The sequence below is a fragment of the Bombus affinis genome, chromosome 1, assembly GCF_024516045.1.
Source record: "Bombus affinis isolate iyBomAffi1 chromosome 1, iyBomAffi1.2, whole genome shotgun sequence".
Lineage (NCBI taxonomy): Eukaryota > Metazoa > Arthropoda > Insecta > Hymenoptera > Apidae > Bombus > Bombus affinis.
Window position 1 is genome coordinate 16,334,942 of NC_066344.1, and position 25,571 is coordinate 16,360,512.

At 27.7% G+C, this 25,571-nt stretch overlaps 1 protein-coding gene across 3 annotated transcripts in view; it reads right to left on the reverse strand.

Annotated features, from left to right (window-relative positions):
• LOC126918335 (ATP-binding cassette sub-family G member 1) overlaps positions 1-25,571 on the reverse strand; it is a 35,580-nt gene that overhangs the window by 3,609 nt on the left and 6,400 nt on the right. For 2 of the 3 annotated variants that reach the window (XM_050726114.1, XM_050726134.1), the window contains exons 2-8: positions 13,426-13,842; positions 6,826-6,943; positions 3,702-3,897; positions 3,175-3,322; positions 1,276-1,515; positions 751-870; positions 49-309 (exon numbers count right to left, since the gene is read on the reverse strand). In XM_050726114.1, the coding sequence (XP_050582071.1) occupies positions 49-309; positions 751-870; positions 1,276-1,515; positions 3,175-3,322; positions 3,702-3,897; positions 6,826-6,943; positions 13,426-13,645 (1,303 nt within the window). In that variant the 5' untranslated portion in view covers positions 13,646-13,842. The remainder of the gene's footprint in view (positions 1-48; positions 310-750; positions 871-1,275; positions 1,516-3,174; positions 3,323-3,701; positions 3,898-6,825; positions 6,944-13,425; positions 13,843-25,571) is intronic. The other variant, XM_050726124.1, reaches the window with a different exon arrangement.

Genomic DNA, 25,571 nt, shown 5'->3' on the forward strand with positions numbered 1-25,571 from the left:
AATAATAATAAAAGTTGAAAATAGTAATTCAATGTAGTGAATACTTACAGGCAAGTGTGACGGCCATTTTACCCGTGTAAACGAGTAGTAGCAACGATCCGTACAGGTAAACGTAATTAGCAAGGACACCGTTCGCTCTGTAACCGCTTCCCATGTACAGATAGCCGAAGATTATTCCAATTAACAGGTGACACAACAATCGTACTACCAATAATGTGTAGTCTCTTTTGAGGGAAAGTAATTGTCTCTTATAAAGTAGGTAACATTGTGCGATGAATCCTGCAGGTGTTGGTGGTTCATTTGCGCTTTCTATGTTAACAAAACGAAGTATGGGGTCACGAATGGGCATTGATCAAGGACCATGCAATACGTAGTTTATCATAATATTATAAATACTATAATTCAATTTCTTGTGATTCTAATGTTATAAATATTTAAATAATTCCATACTATTATAGAATCTAGGTTTCTTAGAAGAAATATATATCAATGAAAAACTATTACACGAAGTTTTAGAATTCCCTTTCATAGCCACAATGTAAGAAAAAAAGAATTAGATATGTAATGTAAATTGACTGAAAAGTACCTGAACACAATATTGTGTTAACCTAATGTTTGCTCTGAGTGAATTAACTTTCATACATATGTACAGTTATACTAGAAGAAACTTCATAGATATGTACAGTTATAGTAAGTGGAAAATATGAGAATATAAAAAGATATAGGTGAGTAAGGAGACGTTACAACTACCTTCTAACTGTGATTTCATTGCGTAAGTAACGGCCTTATTGTCATCTTTAGACACCGTTTCCACAGCAGCTGCTAATTTGTCCACAGTAACACCATAATCTCCAATCGCTACTTCTAAAACTGTAACAATAAACGTGTGCACAGGTGTATTATAATTTTATTATCATCGCAAAATTGTGAATAGATAACGCCTATTCAAGGCCAATAGGATTCTCAGTACGTATATTTCATATAATTCATTATGTAAAATATTAGAAATATTACAGAAATAACAGATAAATATTATTTAAAAGGTGAAAAATAAAGTAAGTAATAAAATATCAAAATTGTAAAAAGAGAAATAAACACGATAATAACATTAATAATTAATAAAAAAGAGATCCATAATGCCATCTTTTGATATATGTAGTTTCATAATGTAGTGATAGACTTTTCTTCGATGACCTTGAACAGAGTGCACATTTCATACAGTCTGATTCGACTGTAAATATGAAAATGACCCGAAAGGAATGCCGCTGTACGTACGAAAGTCAGCTGGGTTGTGGTAAGGCGGGCAATCAATACCGATCGAGGACATATGAGGCAACAAAGATTTAACCGACCCCCTATATATGCAATATCCACCGGCAACCGCGTAAATGGCATCAAACATCTCTAAGAGCAACGCACTTGGTTGGTGTATCGTGCATATTATCGTACGCCTTTCTATTTTAGCAAGACGCTTCAGCAGTGCGATGCACTGGCTGCACGAAGACGAATCCAAACCTAAAATTACAAAAAAAATTTTTGAATTTCTTTTAGAATTTCAAGATTTTTAAAAATTTAAGGGTTATTTGTATAAAATCTTTAAATAATTTTTATGTTATAAGTAGACTGCAAACGTTTATGCAATTTTATATGTTTGTGAGTACAACTTGGGAGATACAGTACTTTGGATAAACCCATAAATTAATAAATAATATATAATATTTATATTATATATAACATAAACATGTGCATTGTCTACTGATAAAAATTGTGGAACTAATTGAAATGCTGAAGATATAAGTATTAAGAACTTAGTGATTCCTGAAACATATTAGGTATCTGTCTTCTTTTATAATTCAGTATTAAAACTCTAGGTCTTGAAGATAATTTGAGGTTTCAAATTATCTTGCTTCGTTATGTACAGACTGCAGATATTTATGCAGCTTTATGTTTTTATGGTCATAACTAAGAAAAATAGAACTTACATAGAGATTTGTTCCACCCATTGTATATAACTATAACGAATATTCTATTCTGTATATTTTATATGTATATTTTCGTATACACATTCTATGTATTTTTATATATTTATATGCATAGTTGCAGAAATCCGAAATCTAGTTATGTATATTATGGATTATTACCATAAGCTCTAAATAATTATGTTCAATAAAAGTTAGTATGTCACTAATATGTTGTCAAGATATCGCTAAATTATAAAAATAATTTTTATATGTTTCTAGGATACATGAACTGGCGATACCCGGAAATGCTGTTGTGCTTTGTAACATGCATCAGCGGCAATGATGCGACTAATATACTAAACTGAAGTTAGTCATCATAAAATGCTGCATCGCCTACTCCGACAGGAGATTTTTATATTTTATATCCACAACATAAAGAATCTATCATACTATTGCATAATATACATCTACAAATTATTAGTTTACTTATACTTTCTATAATTAAAGTTACTCAACTTTTTAATCTACATTTCTTTATTAGAATTCTCTTAAAACTAACAATTGATATATCGATATTTATGTAGAATTAGAATAGAATGATGGATGAGAATTGTGTATAGTAAATTGTATTTGCTATTGTGAAGCGTCTGTATTGCACCAGTAAAGACCTTGTAGGATGGAACGTTCCAAGCATTCTATGATACGACCTATAATGGATTCAACTAGTAGCAATTGACTATCAGTGTTGTCTCAAACAAACATGTTCGTCGTTACCGGTTTTTTTTCTATCGTAAATTTGCCATGTGCGACTGATATTAAAACCATTAAAACAACGTAAATTCGAATCTATAGTTAAAGATCTATTAAAAAGCTATTAATAGACGAAGATGTTTGGTTACATAAAGAAACTTCGATTAAACAATATTATTCTTAATATCATATTTTGTAAACTTTTGTAATTTAAAAATATAAATTTTTATGTAAATAATATTAAAAGTTTTTCGAAATTCTTGTAATACACGATGATGTAGAATTAAGAAATTGTAAAATAAATTTATATGTGTCTAGTTCGAATTTATTTCTTAATAACACCATCCTTCTTTCATATCTATAATCATAATCTTGATAGCATTACGTAAAAAGCAAAATTCGAAGAACATCTTAAACACAACGTCTAGTGCTTAGTGTTCGTGCAGGAGTATTTCGTAATTACCGGTTGTTGGCTCGTCGAGGAATAATACTGAAGGATTACTTAAAAGCTCCAGAGCTACGTCAAGTCGTTTTTTCTGTCCGCCGGACAATTTTCCACAAAGGGTGTCATAGCAATGGCTCAATCCTAACATTTCTAAGAGTTCCAAAACCTGATAACAAAAAATACATTATCCTTCACTACATGTATTATTGCCATATTAATCCACATTGCATAAATTGAATTTAATATTAAATTAGATATTTTTATATCATTAATTTTTTCAACTACTTGAAAATTTTTTGAGATTTTTAAAGCTCTAATAATGTGAAACTTTAATTAATGTGAAATCTTTATTCAAAAATGTAATTTAAAAAATTTCTAGAAATGCTTGTAGCAATTGTAAGACTTTATGATGTGTTTTTAATCATTCATAATTTTGCAGGATTGTTACATTTTTCTATTACACAATTTTCAAATAAATTATTTTGTTGCTAAATAATGGAGAACATTTGAATATGTAGTTTAGAATTGTATAGCTGGTTACAAACCTGAGTATGTTTATGGGCTGAATTTATACTGTAGCCAAGTTTTAAGTGTGCAGCTAATGTCATGGCTTCTCCCACGGTGATTCTTGTTCTCATTAAGGATTCCTGTTGTATGTAGCATGATGTTCTCTTCCATCTCTCACTGTACGGTACCCTAACTTTTCCATTTACTAGAATCTTTCCCCGAACGCCTTTCACTCTGGAACACCGTTTTGTTCCTAATTAATTCAATCGCATTGTTAAGATTATTTAATTTTTATGACAATATAATTATTTAATTAGATATGATTATTTAATTTCCAAGAGAATATCCTAGAATAGTATTGGATATTTTAGTATGATCAATATTCTTGAAATATATAATAAATAAAAATTTATAAACTGAATAAAATTGATATTTATTCAAATATCAATTTTGGTAAAAAAGCTCACAACATTGCATTCATGTGTAAAATATTCAATGATCGTTTTCAGCTCATTGCCAAGATTTTCTTCGTATAATAAACTATTGAATCAACTAATATTTAATCTCATTCCGAATCACGTGCTGCGCAATCTAACTGCATTCGGATAATATTTACTGTTCTTTAGACCATGTTTCATTTTTATGTGAAAATGTTAATATTTCAAAATATATACTGAAAAATCCCGTTCTCCCGCTGAAAATTACCTTTTATTTAATTTTCCATTTGTTTATGAGTTGCATAAACGATCGATACTTTCCTCGGGATAAATGTTTATTTAAAACATCTAAAGGAAAAGGAATGGTAAATTTACACATTTATAGTAATCGATAGACCGAATAAAGAAAACGCAAAACTATTTCTATTACTATTAATTATTCTTAAAATAAATATTTTCTTAATAGGTAATTAATAAATTTTAATTTTAAGATTTGTTTTAGATTAATTTTAGTTTAGATTACTTTCTTTAGTTCAATCGTAATTAATAATAAAAACAATGGTTAATCCATAAATTATGTTATTTAATTTTATAATTAGCTAGTTCATTGATTTTTTATCTGTTATTATTTAACTTTCATAATTAATTCCTTATCCAAATCAATTGTTCAATTTCCTTTTCTATTTGATTCTACATTAGCTGAATCTATTTGTAATTATCCATGACTCATTAATTATCCTTAATGCATTATATAATAATCATTAATACGAACAGCTTTCTGGAAAGTAAATTTCTAAGGCGATACTTCCTCCTGTTCCAGAAATTAATTAAGATAGTCATCGTCGACTTCGATGGTCGTCACGTATAGTTCACGACGTTGTACACAGTACAATTTAACATATAATTGAAACTTCCTAGTATTTATTCTAGTAGAATCAGATTCTGGAGAAACGTATTAGCAATTACTCGTGGAAATCATACTGTAATGCTCACTATTAGTGACATCTTTAAATATGTAAGTATTTCTACAGAGAAATATGCTAACAGAATGATTTCTAAAAACATATGCTTTACTTACAATTAGTTAATGTATATTTTGTACTTTTGGGGGTAAGTATTCACTGAAAAGGTCATCTTTGAAATATATTGTGGAGTTTAACATTTTGAATAACCTTTTTCTATACATATAACCAGCAGCCAACCTTGATTTTTGAATTGCACATAAAAATATCTCGTCGCGATTAGTCATATAAAGAGGTCTCGATACTCGCTATGGAAAATCAACTGAAATTGGGTTATGAAAAAGCCAACAAGAAAGATAACAAAATTCACGTTCTGTGAGACAGACAAAGATGAGTAGATGTCACTCGTTTAAGCATTTACAGCATGTTGCGCATGCGTAACGAGACCTTTCTACTCTTCCATGTTGATTTTTCACGACTTAATTTTCGAATGATTTCTTTTATGCTTTTGACATATTAGTGTCGAGACTTGTTTATATAAACATGAATATATAATATGAATACATAACATGTAATGAATATACAACAATGCTGGCCGGTTACCTCACGGCGCGGAAACCGGGTTAATGTTAATATGGTTTGTCCAACGAAACAAGAGGGTAGACATAACAAAACATTGCTGCTGTTGCAGTCAGTAACCATACTAACCCAATTCAGCTTGAAAACTGAAACCTACCAGAGGGATATTTTTGCGTATAGCTGGAAACCTAATACCGACGGCCGATTATATGTATAGGTTAGATATATAGGAAAGTTATTTGAAATATTGAGCTTTACAACACATTTCAAAATCAGCGAAAACAAAGGTGTCTCCTTTTCTGTAAATATTTACTCTCTTTTATATACTTATGTCGTCTAGATGCGTTAGTTTAAATATCTGAATCATAACTTAAAAAAGAGAGAATTCAATGTAACACATAATACATAAGTTTCCATAACAGGTGTTTAAATACCTCTATGAGTAACTACGTGTGCTATGATATATAGTGGATTCGTGCTCGAATGAATGAATCATCTAAAAAGCGAATGCAATATGTGAGTTAAATTGTAATTGTACTTCATTATCGTATTATGATAATTTAATATAATATATTTTATCAATAGATAAATGATAATATAATAATAATATAATATACAATATGTTCCATTAATAGATTCCTTATAGTATAAGAGATAACGATCTTTTTGATCGTGCTGCGTTCTTTCAGTCAGTTTCCACTCAATTTTCTAACTTTAAAAAATATTTCAAGTTTGGACAGAATGTGAGAAGATTCTGACTGATATGATGTAAATGATTTCAATTGTATATGAAACATCCTTTTGGTTAAGTAAGCAAGTAATTAGTTAGTTAATTAAGAAACGATAATAAGGCAGATATTATAAGTATGGGAGGATGAATGAAAAAAATTGTAAGCGAAATTTATCTCTAGACTGATGAAACTGAAATTAAATAAGATAAATAAATAATAACAATAATAAAATTAAATATCTTTTTGAAACATTAAAAATCTTTTTTGCATGCGAAAATTCAATAATCGTTAAAGCATAAAAGGCAAAGTGCATGAATATTGAGACTCTTGATACGAATATTAATGTAGTAAAGAACAGTATATACGCAGTACGTTCACGTTCAAGTGTACCGATAACTAGAAGCCGCTAAATCATGTTCTTAGCGTCCTTGGCTTAGGCTAATAAATACTCACGTATAGCCGGCTAAGACGTTCAACAAAGTCGACTTCCCGGCCCCAGAAGGCCCCATTATGGCGACTAGTTCGCCAGCTTTGAATTCCCCACTGATACCATGAAGAATTTCTTTGGATTCTGCAATTAGGAAAGGAACATTTTTTTCACTCTCTATACTATACTGTCTACATTGTACATGTAGTCTGTATTTGTTAAAGTAGAATTTCTTTGCTTCCTGCTATTAAGAGAAAGGAAAAACTAGTTTTATTCCCTATAATTATGTTTTCTATATTTCCTAACTTCTATTTGTAAGATAGGATTTCTTCGCATTCTATACTAAGGAAAAAGACCATTTTTCTTTATTCTCTGCATTATATTGCCTACATTCTATAACCTCTATTTTCAAAGTAGAATTTTGTTACATTCTGTTTTAAAGATAGATCACAAATTAATAATCATAACGATGATTAATAGGATTTTTTCAATAAGAAAATGGAAAAATTGTTTCTATTTTTTATATTCTTTCTGACAAAATAGGATGAGCTTAAATGGCTTCCATCAAATGTTAAATTAACGAACTAAAACACAGAGACACCAATGAACTGATATTACAATTTATTTTCAGATTATTTATCTATAATATCTATTCGAAGCATTTCCTCTCATTAATCCTCGCTCTAATAACAGAAGTAATTGTACTTAAATTATTTAACACGATCTTTTTATGTCAATATTTTTAAGAGAATTTCTCCTTGAAAGATATTTGCTCTTTTAAGAGACTCCAACTTCACAAAAAAATTGGTTCACACATTCTGAGAAACCATAGTAGTCAACGACATGGTTCAGTGATTCTTCGTAAATCAGTATACTCAAAATTTGTCATATTTTAATCCTGTTTGACTCATCGTACCAATTTCTTGTCAAAATTGGTTGAAATGCAATATTAATTAGTCTTTTATGAATTGTATTAATCTATAAAATGATCTTATAGTAGACTCTATTAATGCATAACATTTAAGATTGAATTTTCTATATCATTTAATTTGCATTGCATTAATACATGAGAAAAATTTTGTTCTTGTATTTAACCATGTGGAATATTTACTCGTATAAACAAATATAAATGTCACGTCGAAACGAAGAACAAAAGAAGACAATAATGAAAATGGAATTAACGACACGAACAATCGATGACTTTGCACTAAATCGTACATTTCCATAACAGAGTGCATTTTTGTCCAGGACAAATTTATACGTATTTGCTTTTTTAGTAATGTAAATAATTTTAAGCTCTTGTAATAACGGCATGGTATTAAAGTACAAATATAAGTATAAAGTTACTGTATTTATATATTTCTGTAATACTGATAATAAAAAAGTTACTGTATATACATATATATTTCTAGTATATATAGTATATATTTCTATGATATATATTATTATAGTATATTATGGTCGTATATACAGGGTGAGACAGTAAGAATCACCACCTGAGATAACTCATTACGTATTAACTACATCAAAAGATATTTGAAATAAAATTTGTTGTATTCGAGGAGGATGATCAGGTGAATATAGTTCGACTTTTTAATACATACCTTATATTTTTGGGATATTAAGGTGACCTTAAGTTTTTTAAATGGCACCATATATTTTTTATAACATCAGTCAATCTAAATGGATATTCTCTACAAGAAAGTAGAATACGAAAAGACGCGAAGCGATATTCTTGCATTTATGTTGTTTTCATCTATCATGCGTTAAATTTGACAAATTATAAATGTGTATGCAATGTTATGAAAAAATATACGGAGCCATTTAAAAGTCTCAGAGCCACCTTAAGATATCAAGATATATACGGTATAACAAAAATATGAAACTATATTCACCTGATCAATACTGGTCTTTACTTCAGAATACAATAAATCTTATTTCAATCATTTTTTAACGAAGTCTATAGATAAACGAATTTTTTCAGGTGGACATTATTACTGGCTCATCCCGTATATATATAGGTATAGTTATAATATCGATGGTTTATTTTGAAAGTGATATAAATCTGTCTTCTCTTGTTTTGAAATATTGAAGTGTTTGCGTTCCCATCAATTGAAAAATCCTAATGAGGTCTACTTAATTCGTCCATGTCTCTAGATGTTTAAATAGATGTGAATTCATTACACAAATAGCTTTTTCCAGAATTACCTAGTCTAATACCTCTTTTCAGGGTCATAAGTGAGCTTACTCTACCTTCAAAATTAGAGAATTGTAGAATTGAATAAATTTTGATTATTTAAAATTTATGTTTGATATTTGAAGATAAATAGAATGTAACTAAATAAATTGAAATTAACATAACGTTATTATGTTGGACTGCAGTAAATATAGCTGTATCATTATCAGATTCTAACGTTAACGCGAAGTTATCCATTGAGATAAGAAAGCAAGATAACACGAATACGTAATTCTTTCTTGAATTTTAAATTTCCACTTTGATACGTCCCGATATAAATATAGAGCTATTATTAATTTAATAATGCTTTAAGCGTAATAATACATACATTTAATTATAACAATCTAATTCAATGATAATAATAAATTAATAAATATAATAATTATTTACGAGTATACTACCTAATCGCATTTAAACAAGTTGTTCACATCCGTATGTTGGATACAGAGATTTATATTAGCTAGAATTATATTTAAATATATTTGAAAGAATTATATTCGCTATCATTTGTTTTTGATTAGGTATGTCGACTGTTTGGTCAGAGTACAGATTACAGAAAAACGGCTCAATCATCAATTCATCAATTTTAAAATAAACCTTCCTGCAGTTTCATTTATTAACGAAATTTCAATTGATTAAAACGAACGAATATTTGAAGATTTAAATTATAAATTGTTTATAAATAAAAAGTCCACATTAATATAAAGCTTATATAGTTATGCTATATGTACTAATAATTATTACTATAATAACTATTATAGTTTATTATACTAAATATAGTTTTATTACATATTATATATGTATATTGCATATTATATTATATAATATAATATTTAATTATTATATATTTTGTCATTTATATGCATACATAAATCATAAAATTATTAAAAATACGCGTAAATGCACAGTGTTCATCGCAGGCATTCATATTGATGAGATATGCAAACACAAAAAAAAAAAGAAAGAAAAGAATACTCTATTGAACATGTTTTTCTCGGAACATATTGAACATCATCATATAAAATGCATGCGCTGTTGTCATCTATATCGTGTCGTTTCGCATTTATCAATTTTTAAACGGAAATCGAATTTATTATTCCTAGTACGGGCTAGCGTATAATAAAGAATTATAATATTTAAAACATTTATTATCATACATTCTGTTATTTAATGCCACATCAACCGCATATTACATCGAATTTAATAATAATAAATAATAATAATAATGGTCGTTTATTATGATTCTGTCTCGGTAGGTACAGAGATTTTTCTTATTTATTATTCTTATATTTTAAGCATCCTTAAAACTAATAGTTTAAATAAAAGACTTCCATTTTCAATATTGTTTGTCTAAAATAATATACTGTTTTCGCTTTTTTTTTTATTCACGGTGTCTCAGAGTATTCCATTGTAATATGCAATCTGCACGCTGATTCCTTGGACATTTGTACAGTATATGTTCTTTGGTTTCAAGTTCATAATTATTGCATATCGTGTATCGCAACATGTCCCTAATCTTACAGAACATGTCGTTTTTGTTACTTAAATGAGCTTCTGCATTTCCAACTAGTCTGAGCCGCGCTATGTTTCTTATCATGTTTATTGGCAGTTGAAATTGAATACATGTAGTCTTCACATTTATATGCCTGTAAATCCTTGATACTTTTGTACATCGGATTATAACTGGAATTTAAGATACTACGTTTGTCCTCTAGGGTATACTTCTTCCTGATCTTCTTTAGGATGTTTGGTAAGTTCCCTCTTTGCTGGTTGTATAATTTACTATAGCCCGTTTTATTAAATATATTTCTCATTTGTGTATACCAATTTCTTACGTTTTTACCTTTCTCTGCGTCGTCTAGTTTGAATATTTTCATTTTTGCAAAGTACTCCCACAGAGCAGTTTAATTTTTGCTAGGAACTGTTCGCAGGCCTTATCGAATGCCCCTAAGGACGTGAGAGTAACATCTAGATACAGTACATGTATTTTAACACTTCTAATTCGTTTTCATTATATTTTAGCTTCATTTCCCTCTTTAGTTTGCCGGATTTGCAGAATACTATTATTTTATTTTTGTTGGTGTTGTCCTAGAGTTCATTATATCGAATTTTACAATAGTGATCTTCGATATTTAGATAATATTTAATCCTGATAATAAAACATAGGAATAATTCAATACGCTAATCTATATAGAACTGGTTCAATGATTGAATGTTAAGGTCAAGTATTAGTCACATGTAGAAATCACTTGATAAAAGTTTGCAACTTCAAGTCGTCAACTGTTCTGCTCTAGCAGTGATGACTCATCCTTTCCTTTGTCGAGCAATGGACGATCCAAGAAATCATCCCAAGCGTCGCAAACTATATATATTATGTATGTACGTATATACATGCCTGCGTGCCATCGAGTAGTGTGCAATAAAAACGAATTTATGGTTATATCTAACTACGCATGCTATGAGTCTTCCTTGTTTCTTTGAATTTTTATGAATAACAATTCTAGTAAATGATTTGTATAACACGTGTAGCAAATGGTGTAGAAAAATATAACATACAAAAATATAGATATAACATTAAAAAAAAGATTGAAATAATGTTAAAGATGAACAATCGAATAGAATGATGAAATAGTCAAAATCGATTAAGATACAAATAAGTTAAAATCTGGAACAGAGATAAATGTTTGGATGAACTTTTAATAAAACAAATTAGAATTAGGTGACGTGATATATTCACTCTCACATTTACTGTTCTTGTCTAAATACATACTCTTGACCCATTCAACATAGATCCTTACACAACAAAAAATGTTTATTTATAAGCATAGAACGTCAACGACACGTTTATTGTAATTAAAAATTATTGTAATCAATCATAATTTCCTATACATGTGCTGACGTCTATGGTGGCGACCTCTTGACATCTGAATTTCCTGTTCGATCGATTATAACGCTTTCTGCCAACATCTAATAATGGCGAAATGTTTCCAAAATGCCCAACATTAACTTTCTCCGCTCAAAACTTTCTTTGCTACTCTCAGGACCACTTCGACATCGCTTTCTCTCAGAGTCACGACATTTATTGCGCTAAAAAGCGGAGAAACGCGATGCAATCGGATAACTATTATCAAGCACCAACCTACGAGCGATATTCAAAAGATGTGGATCTAGACATAAGAACAACGAAGGAAGCTTATGTACATCATTTCTTAATGTTTAACATCTTATAAATATAATACTATACTGTAATATGATATTCATCAATGTTGCTATTGTCGCTCTGAAGTAAAGAAAAGCATAAATGGGAAAAAAGAGATCTATTAATATTAACATATTCATAAAGGATGATTTTGAACATTAAGACATCGTTGCAATAAAGTTATCGTCACAGTAAAAAAAAATAGAAATTTGTTATTCTCACTTTATATGAAGAGCAACGCAAATCATTGTATTCGGATTGAATACAATAGACATTATATTAAAATTCTAACATTAGATCTTGAATAAACGATAAGAAATTCGATTTATATAGATATTTCGTATTCTGAATTTTATTTCCTTTCGACATTCGAATTACGAAGCTCTTTGTATGATATAATTCTAATGAAATGTAACAAAACCTGGTTTGTTGACGTCAAAGTGCTCGACATCCGGTCAAGGAGTTCCGGTAGTCATGCAGCATGCATCATCATGATGCTGGGATCTATGCACATTTGACGTACCACAACTAACCTACTTTCGTCCATGGCTTTGTATTCTTTCGGGGAGAATTTATAGCGGGAAAAATAATGCTTTAGAGTAGTGGTTCTCAACCGGGATAAAATAAAATATTTGAGAACGCATTAAATTTTGTATAAATTACATATATCGATAGACATAGAAAAAATGACATAGACATTTAGAAAACCTTGTAAAATTATATTAATTTTAATAAGTAATTAATGACTGTAGTGTACCCATAAAAGTGTTTCGGTGTATCCTCAGGAGTACAGATTGAGAACCACTGACCTAATCTATCAAATTGTTCATAATAAAATAGAAAAAATTACGTTAACTCATTGAATCTATCAAATTATCTATTGTAATTAATCTCTTTATCTTATGATTTTTTTTTTTATTTGGTAATAATAATGTTTCGCTTCTCGGAATACATGGCTGTATATAACTTATGCATTAGGTTCCTTATAATAAAACGAAACAAATAGCGTCAAACAATTCTAAAATACTGAATGATCCCTTTATACATACTTTCAAAATCTAATTTATTTTTCTATATATGTATGAATTCACATCAGTTTTAAAATGTTCGATACGTGTCTATTCGTATTAGACATTTTATCTAATCTACTAAGTTTTTCACAATAACATAGAAAAAATAACGTGAACTTACTGGGTCTTAACTGTCGAATGGTCCATTCTTTTACTCTATATCGGACGTCGTAAAAAGCGAGGTCCACCTCGGGCTTTCTGGGGAAAGAATATTTATCTTCTACGAAATAACTGTCTTTCGCGGCAACTGTCACTCCGTGTACGTCATCGCGGCTGTTGTGTTCGACCTGACAGCAGCTTAACGACGATCGGGATGGAGAACAGTGGGCAGAGGTGGTCATCGTTCGATAAACTACGTTTGGGGTTTCTTTCCACGAGTGTCGCTGCGTTCGTTCTGACCACGATTCACGTCTGTAATCGCATGTCTAACACAGCACCAACGATTCTGTCCTTCTTCCCTCCCTTTCGATTGGTCGAGTCCCGATAGTTTTGATTTCCAACCGATTACTGTTCGCACATTATTAAGCCACGTGATCTTCTGTAATAAGGCAAAACATACATAGGTATGATTAATACATTCGCATCATACTTATAATGACATTCTTTTAAATGATAACGTGAACAGATATGGAAAAACCAATCTGAACATGCAAATAAACTTAATAATTCATAATCCTTATCTTTTTCTTTGATCACTAGAACTAACGACTTCTAACGGAGTACAATTAAATATACAATGTTTGGAAAAGATATTCATATTCTTATTTTCCAACATTTTTTAAACAATTTATTTTAATATCAAATTGTTGTAGTTATACGAAAATACATATTATCAAATGACATGACAATTATAATTTAATATACTTGGACCTTATTAATCAGTATGTAAATGACATAGCAAAGTCAACAGTGTGCAAATATTTTTTATAGTCACTATACTATACAGACAATAATAATTAGACTGCGGATGTTTATCCATCCATGTGATTATCCATTGCAAATTATCCATATTTTTGATAAAGTATAGTATCCGGATTACAAAATTTTTTATACTGAATATGTACTCTGAGAGATACTTTAGGACGCTACAACCGAAAATGAGGACATTTTTCATGGCAATGAGCAATTTTGAAAATTCGGCTTTATAAACATTTGGTCGACCGAGGTCTTAAGTATTAATTATAAAAATCCGCATAATATCATGTTCATATCGAGCGGTAAGCGGTAAGCGGCAAAGTTATGGCACAGCCAATGCCATACCAATTCCAGAAAATAAAGGATAATCCAAATTTAATCCACTACGCTATCAAAACAGGTTAAGGATATCAAATTGTAAAAAAAGAGTCGGTAAAATTCATAAGGACGTCATACATCAACAGGCTGATCAAAATTTTTTGCGCCTTGTTTATGTGAAAAAGACCCTCATTTTTCGGTTCAGCGAACGCAAAAACAACTAAAAAGTATCATTCTAGTCGAATATGTCGCAGTTCCAGTACTATACCAGAAGGTTTATACGGTAAATAGGGTTTTGTGGCACTTTCGTTCTTTACATAGTACCTAAGTAAACATTTGTTTTGTCTATTGAATGTAGCAACGAATGGTTTAGTTTAGTTATTTTTCTACGTTATGTGCATTCTGTACATTTTCGTATACTTAGATTTTATTTTTATAATAATATAAAAAAGATAATAATCAAACTGCTTATTTTTATACACCTTCGTATTTCTATGCATATAATTATTTTTGTCATATCTTTTCAATCCTGATTTATTGTTTATTGGAACTCATTAGGAGAAGTATATGCTAAAGGTGGATAGTTTTAATTACTAATATATATGACTATATAAATATTTTAATTTTCTAGTCCAACTTAATTTATTTTACTTATATTACGTTGAAAATATTATTACACTTTGAGGTTACGTAACGTTATAGAAAGTACATCACCGATTTAGCTTGAAGGGATTAATATGATTTCATCTGATGTAGTAATGAAAGTATTATAAAACTAATGGTCGCTGGAATTGGTGGCATAATACTTGTATATACGTATGTACATGTATACTATGTGTATAATAAGTAAACCGACTTGAAATCATAAGAAGGTCGAGAAAATGTTTGTAAGGTGCACAACGTATCCTTGAAATAGAAATTCTAACCATAAATTTGTAACACGCTGTAATGTTGCTAAAACGAACTATAGATGTCATCTTTTTTTCGTTAAGTAATAAAACAATAGAAATAGCAATAAAAACTACAATATAATATAAAAAAATAGTAAAGGCAATATTAATAATAGAAATAATCTTTATAACATTGATTATTAACATTTCCAATATTGACATGTAATAAGTTTTGTTAGAAAATTGCAATAAAATGCTCGTCAATCATAGTTAAGATAATAAATATTTATCTTTGCGTGGTTTCCCCACAATTACCAAGCTAAACATTAAGGAAAGTAAAAAAAGACATTAGAAGAAAATATAGAACCAGCGTAAATAAATCAAATACGTATGAATACGTTGGTACTTAAGATTAAGATTATGTTGAAACTTAGACACAATACAAGGGAAAATCCAACTACAGTACCGTAAAAATGTTCTTGATTATTTGCTCAACGAAAACTTTATTTTAGAAATGAATATTTTAACTTCGTTTTATAGGAAATTGGAAACTTATCTATTAAATCTATGGAATGCACATAATGTGCAACGATATATACAGAACACCTGAAATATAGTACTTGGTGTGATATTTACAGTATGAAAAAAATCTCCATTAAAATACCATTTGTTTAATTTTGTTCTTTAATTCATGAAGATATGAAATTGTGTTCTTCTATAAAAGATAAAAACAACGTATGCTTTAGCCGTATGCTTCTCATATAAAATATATAAAGAACAATATTGCATAAGAATAAAACAATCTCATCCAAAATTCTATTTCATTAATTCTATTCATAAAAACACGAAGTTACAGAAATAGTCTAGTCATCAACATAAAACTTTTTCATGAGATTCACGATAGATTCGTGACGATCGAGACACGTCATTATTGGTTTCATCTTCCATACACACTCCAACCTATACACAAAAGAAGTGTTTATGGTGGGAGCGAGCAGCTGAAATGAATGCGGATACTCAGTCGATAAAAGAAACCTTCGAAGACAACATACTTAATACAAATCTACAATTTAAGTTAATTTGTGGATTTACATATAAATGAGTATAACAATATATATATATATTTTTTGTACCATCCGTTCGTCTTGTATTTTTAATCTTCCCGATGACTTTTATAGATATAACGTAATTTATTGTCACAGGCTTAATGAAATCTTAACAATTACCATCCGTTCGTCCTGTATTTTTAATTTTCCGGATGATTTTTATAGATATAACGTAATTTATTGTTACAGGGTTAATGAAGTCTTAACAATTACTACACAAAGATATATATTATGTATATATTATTATTATCAAAGATATATGTTATATATATCTTTGTGTAGTAATTGTATTATAATTTTTATTATAATATATTTATTAGAATATATAATATTATAATATATATTATATACATATTAAAATATATGTTTATTATAATATATTATTATAATTGTTATAATATAATTGTATTATAATATACTGTAATATAATATATATCTTAAATAATAATAATAATAATATATATATAACATATACCTTTGTGTAGTAATTGCATTATAATTTTTATTATAATATATTTATTAGAATATATAATATTATAATATATATTATATACATATTAAAATATATGTTTATTATAATATATTATTATAATTGTTATAATTGTATTATAATATATTGTAATATAATATATATCTTAAATAATAATAATAATAATAATATATATAACATATACCTTTGTGTAGTAATTGCATTATAATTTTTATTATAATATATTTATTAGAATATATAATATTATAATATATATTATATACATATTCAAATATATGTTTATTATAATATATTATTATAATTGTTATAGTATAATTGTATTATAATATATTGTAATATAATATATATCTTAAATAATAATAATAATAATAATATATATAACATATACCTTTGTGTAGTAATTGCATTATAATTTTTATTATAATATATTTATTACAATATATAATATTATAATATATATTATATACATATTCAAATATATGTTTATTATAATATATTATTATAATTGTTATAGTATAATTGTATTATAATATACTGTAATATAATATATATCTTAAATAATAATAATATATATAACATATACCTTTATGTAATAATTGTTAAGATTTCATTAACCCTGTGACAATAAATTACGTTATATCTATAAAAATCATCGGGAGAATTAAAAATACAAGACGAACGGATGGTACAAAATATGGTCGTGTTATTAAGAATCGAACCTCGTACATTCGTATTGCATAAAGCAGCGCATTCATCGAATAAGAATCACTAAAAAGGAAAAAAATTTCTGCAAAATATACAATAAAAGAACAGAAATGCAAATCAAAGCTGAAAGGCAGGATTTAATAAGTGAATTAATTCCAATTATTTCAAATTGTAAATTCAAGGAGATAGAGAGAAAATGAGAGAAACTGATTACGATGATTTATTACTTGTAGTTGCGGATAAATGTCTCGAATATAATACATATATTGATTGCCCAGTAACGAGAAGAATAAACGGCAAACGTCACTGATTATGCGTTCAAGGTTTGTTGTATTGTAATTATTGAGAAGCTGCTACTTTCATCCTTTTTCCTTCTTTCTTTCTTTCTTTCTTTCGTTTCTAACGATTTGTATTATACATCAGTGTTAAGTCAGGTATCAGTTCTTGTCCGAATTTCCAATTTTATATAAACAATACAAAGCTTGTAATAAAATTTTGAAAATTTACTTAGCAATAAGTAATCTCACGTTTATAGTAATCTCCTCTTTCGAATTTTTTATGAGATATAAAAATAAAACAATGCTCGAGAAGTAACACGAATAGCATCAGAATTCATGAATTATTTCTACATAACCTCCACTAATGTCGTTTTGACAATAAACCAATTGACGTTGTAGTGACGCAGCGAAATGTTACTTTTATTCAGCAAACTGAACCTCATCAACTACCCATAGCTCAACTCTTTCAACCTATTCAGGACATTTCATTTATAATTTTTCTTCTAGTCAATTCACATCATTTAATTCTATCGTATTCATATCGTGGTTATTATTCTAGAAATTCAAGAAATTTACTGAACATGTTTTTCTCGTTCCGTATTTACTATTTCTTCTTTCATCTAGATTTAGTAACAAATAGATAAACTATTTATAATTATAATTATGATTAATAAATAAGTAGATAAATAATTTTTTCTCAAATTGCAAAACTTCTTTTCTTGCATACATTTCACAGCTTACTTTATCGTTTGTTTGATAATAATTTTAATATATTTACATATATAATAAGCTTCTTTAATAATATTGCAATTGCGCAATTTTTACACATCATTTCATTACTTTATTTTGTCTTTTCGATGTCTTAGCATTTTGCCTTGTCGATTTCTTTGTGAATGAACCATTTCTTATTGCGAGTAACTAAAAAGCAACGAAGACTGAAAGATAATCCTGAGCGAAGAAGTCATGAAACACGAAACGCGGAAAACGTGTGATAAGAAACTTAAAAATGCACAGATAGCAAAAGTTACCACGTCTCGAATATTCTATACTAGTGTCAGTTTGTTTAACTGAATACGTATTTTAAGCGATGAATATTATGAATGGCATTGAGGAAGATATATAAATTGCAATATTCTAAAATTATTGAAAAATTATTCTAGAAATTATTTAGAATTATACATTTGAAAATTAAGAAATTGTAACTTCAAACAATCTAATGTAAAGTGTTAATGATCAAATCATTTAACATTATATAGCCTGGCAACAAAAGAGAGTTAAAGGAATAAGTTATATTAAATGATCATATGATTAATATAAAAGTCAATAAACTTTTAGGTGTTCTTCGTTGTATATAAAATTATATAAATAAAAAATATATGTATCTCATTATATAATATAAATTTAATTTATTAAAACTGATTATATATAGTATATATACACACACACACACTGTAGTGGTACCTGCAAATTTTTCCAAATATCTCGAAAACTAAACGAGACTATTACAATATATTATAATACAATTATATTATAACAATTATAATAATATATTATAATAAACATATATTTTAATATGTATATAATATATATTATAATATTATATATTCTAATAAATATATTATAATAAAAATTATAATGCAATTACTACACAAAGGTATATGTTATATATATATATATTATTATTATTATTATTTAAGATATATATTATATTACAATATATTATAATACAATTATAACAATTAAAATAATATATTATAATAAACATATATTTTAATATGTATATAATATATATTATAATATTATATATTCTAATAAATATATTATAATAAAAATTATAATGCAATTACTACACAAAGGTATATGTTATATATATATATATTATTATTATTATTATTTAAGATATATATTATATTACAATATATTATAATACAATTATAACAATTAAAATAATATATTATAATAAACATATATTTTAATATGTATATAATATATATTATAATATTATATATTCTAATAAATATATTATAATAAAAATTATAATGCAATTACTACACAAAGGTATATGTTATATATATATATATTATTATTATTATTATTTAAGATATATATTATATTACAATATATTATAATACAATTATAACAATTAAAATAATATATTATAATAAACATATATTTTAATATGTATATAATATATATTATATTATATATTCTAATAAATATATTATAATAAAAATTATAATGCAATTACACGTTTAGAAAAAAATTGTTCAAATCTTGATTTTCGTAACATATTAAAAAATTATCGAAATCTAAGAGAAAGGAACGATTCTAGAAATTCACTGAAATATTAATAGATTACAGAATTTGACGCAAATTGTACATATTTTTTATGTTACGTATGTCTTCCATATTTTACATATAAATGGATATGTTACATATCTTTATATGACTCGAATTCTGTTTACTGCAACGTATGATTCATAAATTATGATTCATAAATTATGATTCACGATATTTTTATATAATAATTGCTGTACAATCAGTTCGTATCAAGTATAAGCATCCAGAACAATTTGAATTCATAATATGTGTCATAAGAAATGTACACAACAGCAAAAATTAAATAAATATGAATTTTATAGCGATTTTCACGCGACGAACAAATGCTAGAAAATTTTAGTATTCGGGAAAGAAGATCTTAGTTACGATACGATATTAAAAATTTCAGAATTCTGGTAGATACATCTATAGGTGGAGTAAAAAAGATATTGGAGTATTAAAAACACTGTAAGAGAATGAACAAAGGAAGTGAATAATAAATAACGAATAATAAATAGTAAGTAACGAATTAACGAATAGTATTGAAGATACTGCTAAAGAGATTTGTCAAGGATGTATCAATTATTGATAACCCTGTAATTGATAGAAGACTTCATGGTTATGTATCCTGAGGAAAACAGATTAATCACAGAAGCATAACGATCTTGAACTACAAGTTCTCTGATTCATATGTACATATAAAAGCACCCGGAGCCGAGGTCATTTATCTATAACTTCGTATCGCGCTTGTCTTGCCCGTATCGTATCCTGAATGAATTCAGCCGAAACAAATTACTTTTCCATCTTTCAACATACCCTCCTTTACGATTAAAATCCTGTCCTAACAAAGATAGTATTCTATCATCCGAAATAATAAAAAATTATTTGTTTTATTAAACAATTATTTGAAAGAAATAAATTCAAATATTTCCATTGTTCTATCTATAAAAGGCCAAGGTTGGGCATTCACTGCGTACTCTGCATGACCATAAGTACTCAGTGTTGAATATTTATTGTATACTATATGCGACTATAATTATCCAATGGTGAATGTTCAAGGAATCCTATCGCGACTATAGTTATTCAATGCTGAGCGTTTAACGAATATTATACGTGACAATAATCTCCAGTGTTGAGCGTTATGAGCATACTATGCATGGCTATAAATATCTAACATAGAATATTGTTTGTGCCTGACAATGCATAAACATCCCACGTTAAGCGTTTAACGAATACTATGCTTGATTATAGTCACTGAACGACAACTGTGCCCTCAAACACTTAAACGCTAAATGTCCATTGTTCTCTATGGATGACTATAGTTACTTCAGTTTTTCAATATCGAGCGTTCGCTATAAATTATGCGCGACAGCAACTTTAGTTGCTCAACACTTGACGATAAGAGTTGACTATATCAACTATAATTAGTTATAGCTAACTATACATTACTATAACTATGTACTGATATTGAACTGTGTTACCATTGAATGGATAATATCTACTGTATGCTGTACCTGACTATAGTAGTAGACAATAGCAAACGTCCACTATATATCTTACTATGTGTGACTATAATCATTAAATTATGCTAACTATGAATCATTTAATCACCGAGCGTTGGTTATGCTTTATAACTTTGTCGGAACATTTATAATTCTAAAAAGTTAACTGCTTATATTTAAAAATAATATTGACATTTTCCAACGTTTTTTAATAATCTGCTTACACAAAAATCTTTTCTTTATATATGAATAAAATTAACAAACATTTAACCCAGGTCTATATGTTATAATACTTTAATGCTGTGTGTGATAGGAACTTCGAAATCGCTACATCACCGAACTATGTAGAATCACCATTGAAGCTTAAATCGAGGTCATTCCGGTGAACGTCCGCTTTAATGCGCACATTCGATTGATGCAATTGTTTTAAGAAGTAGGGACGATTGAAAATTACAAAGATTTCGATATTCCGTGAAAAGGATAGAAAGTATCTATCTCATCCGTGAAGAGATACTTGCGCAAAATAACATTCTGGTCGAGGTTTTGCAATCAATTTAGCAACTCCCCTTCAAAAATTACAAAAACTTATCTACTAAATATACTCGTTATCATAATAGTTCTAACATCATTCTATTGCGCTTACTATCGTAATAAACATAAATTTCTTATATAGTTTCTAATGTTACAGTATTGAAATTTTTTCATCAAACTATTAGACATTGATTGAACAAATTGAGGAACTTTCTAAAAAAGAGGGTTTATAAATCAATAATAAATGTACATACATCAGTATACATTATACATAAATCAGTAATAAATTACATACATACACAGTACTATACATAAATTTAAGATCGATTTTTCTCTTTATATTTTAAAAATGATATTTAAAAGAATTTTAACTAATATCAAATAGAAAATGACAGTACGACAAATAAACAATGTTATAGATTTACATATGGTTAGTTAAACTTTACAATATAGCTTCTGAGATGTAAGGTGAAAAATATATCTAACCTCAAACTTTTAAGTACCATTATAGGTGCCAAGTCTATGTCTTAATCAAATAGTAAAATTATTGTAGAATTTTTATTTAGTTTTCACATATAAAAATAACAAAGTTCTTTAAAAGCTATCATGATTGTCCATTCCAACATGCAAATAATAAAAAAACGAACTAAAATTACGATCTTTCATATCAAATAGAAAAGGACAGTACGACAAATAAACAATGTTATAGATTTACATATGGTTAGTTAAACTTTACAATATAGCTTCTGAGATGTAAGGTGAAAAATATATCTAACCTCAAACTTTTAAGTAGCATTATAGGTGCCAAGTCTATTTTTTAATCGAATAGTAAAATTATTGTAGAATTTTTATTTAGTTTTCAAATATAAAAATAACAAAGTTCTTTAAAAGCTATCATGATTGTCCATTCCAACATGCAAATAATAAAAAAACGAACTAAAATTACGATCTTTCATATCAAATAGAAAAGGACAGTACGACAAATAAACAATGTTATAGATTTACATATGGTTAGTTAAACTTTACAATATAGCTTCTGAGATGTAAGGTGAAAAATATATCTAACCTCAAACTTTTAAGTAGCATTATAGGTGCCAAGTCTATTTTTTAATCGAATAGTAAAATTATTGTAGAATTTTTATTTAGTTTTCAAATATAAAAATAACAAAGTTCTTTAAAAGCTATCATGATTGTCCATTCCAACATGCAAATAATAAAAAAACGAACTAAAATTACGATCTTTCATATCAAATAGAAAAGGACAGTACGACAAATAAACAATGTTATAGATTTACATATGGTTAGTTAAACTTTACAATATAGCTTCTGAGATGTAAGGTGAAAAATATATCTAACCTCAAACTTTTAAGTACCATTATAGGTGCCAAGTCTATGTCTTAATCAAATAGTAAAATTATTGTAGAATTTTTATTTAGTTTTCAAATATAAAAATAATAAAGTTCTTTAAAAGCTATTATGATTGTCCATTCCAACATGTAAATAATAAAAAAACTAGAACTAAAATTACGATCTTTACTATAAAAAAAATACAACCTACAATCCACTTACATTTTGTTTCATGAACTTTTTTCATGAAAGCTTCTCATTTTCTATTTGTTTGAACTTTGATTAGAAATGAATAGTGTTAAAAAGAGGAATCGCTTTCACTCTGTTTCCGGAGAAGAAAGCAAATCCTATTTCACATCATATTTTTAGAAAGTTTTACAACGGTGCATGGTTGTTCTCGGTAACATGTTTGAGATGTCGACGACGTTCTTCGTTGTCCCCTGAATGCCCCGTGTTTTCACTTTAACGAGTGCAATTAATATCATGGTTGTATTCGACTATGGTGGATTGGTAATGACAAATATCAATGTCATATCAATTAATTGATAGAGAAGATATTATATTATGTTATGTAAGTATTAGAATTTAACAGGATTCTTCTTTTTATTAATATTTATTATTTTTTTTTCTTGATATATAAATTATTATATTAATTATTTACGAGTTGGTTAAAAGAACATCAAGAATGTAATTATAAAGAAGAAAAATATCTACTTATTAGTACTCAATGTTTCTTAAATATATGTAGATAAACGAGATATCTGTATATATGCTAGTAAATTAGAGAAAACATCATTCTCTAGGACTTTTTAATATTTACGTAATATTTTTCTTTTTCTGATATGGTTTAATTTTTCTATTTTTGTGAAATTTTTAAGATATTCGAATGTAATTACAATTTCTTTCCATTTGAAGTGGATTGTAATCATATCTATATGAAAATGATTGAACATGCCATAATAAATGTTAGTTATCAGTTCTTGATCTTAAAGTTAAGAAGTTGCTTATCAAGAATACAATTTAGGTTAAGGTCGCATTATGTCAAAAAGAAGATGAATGATGCCTTATGATCGACGAACCTACTTCTAGTAAAATTTACTGACAGGTTTCTTACATTCTAACCGAATAGCATTACAGTGAAATTATGCAACTATAAAAGATATTGATATCCCGTATCTTCTATAACATTCCATTTTTTATCCTGGAAACGAGTCAATCATAAAACCGCCAATCGAAAGAATCCTCGCAACTACGCTAGCACTTTGAACAAATAGAATTTTTTACTTTTGTTTATTTACCAGTTACAGTCACAAGTAATAATCCTTGCAAGGTTATGATAGTTTCAAGCTATGTATCACTCATGCGTTTCTTCATTAAATTGGAAATCGTGAAAGCAACAGGCTATGTGAAATATTTACTTCAGATATTATCGATTCTGCAATAAATAGTACATGTACAATTATTCTAATATAATTCAGTTGCAATAAGCTATTTTAATTCGCCTACTATATGCGATTTTGCCAACATCGAATAATCGAACGCGATTTCGTTAATATTCCCTAGACTGCGCAATGTTATATGACATGCGCTATTACGCTTTTCTTCTCCCGTCCTCCTTTGCGTGCAGAAGCGAGACCAATACGAAGTTACGCAAACATTTCTAAACATTGTGCGATGGCAATATTTTTGTTAATTCACAGGAAAGTTCATGGAATCTTTTTATCGAATGCGAGTAATATAGTATAATCTTGCAAAAGTTTCAGATCATGTTACATATTGAACATAATTTATATGAGATTATAGACTCGTATCTAGAAAATTATTTTAAAAAATATTTATTATTTTGATTTCTAATCTACAACAGTA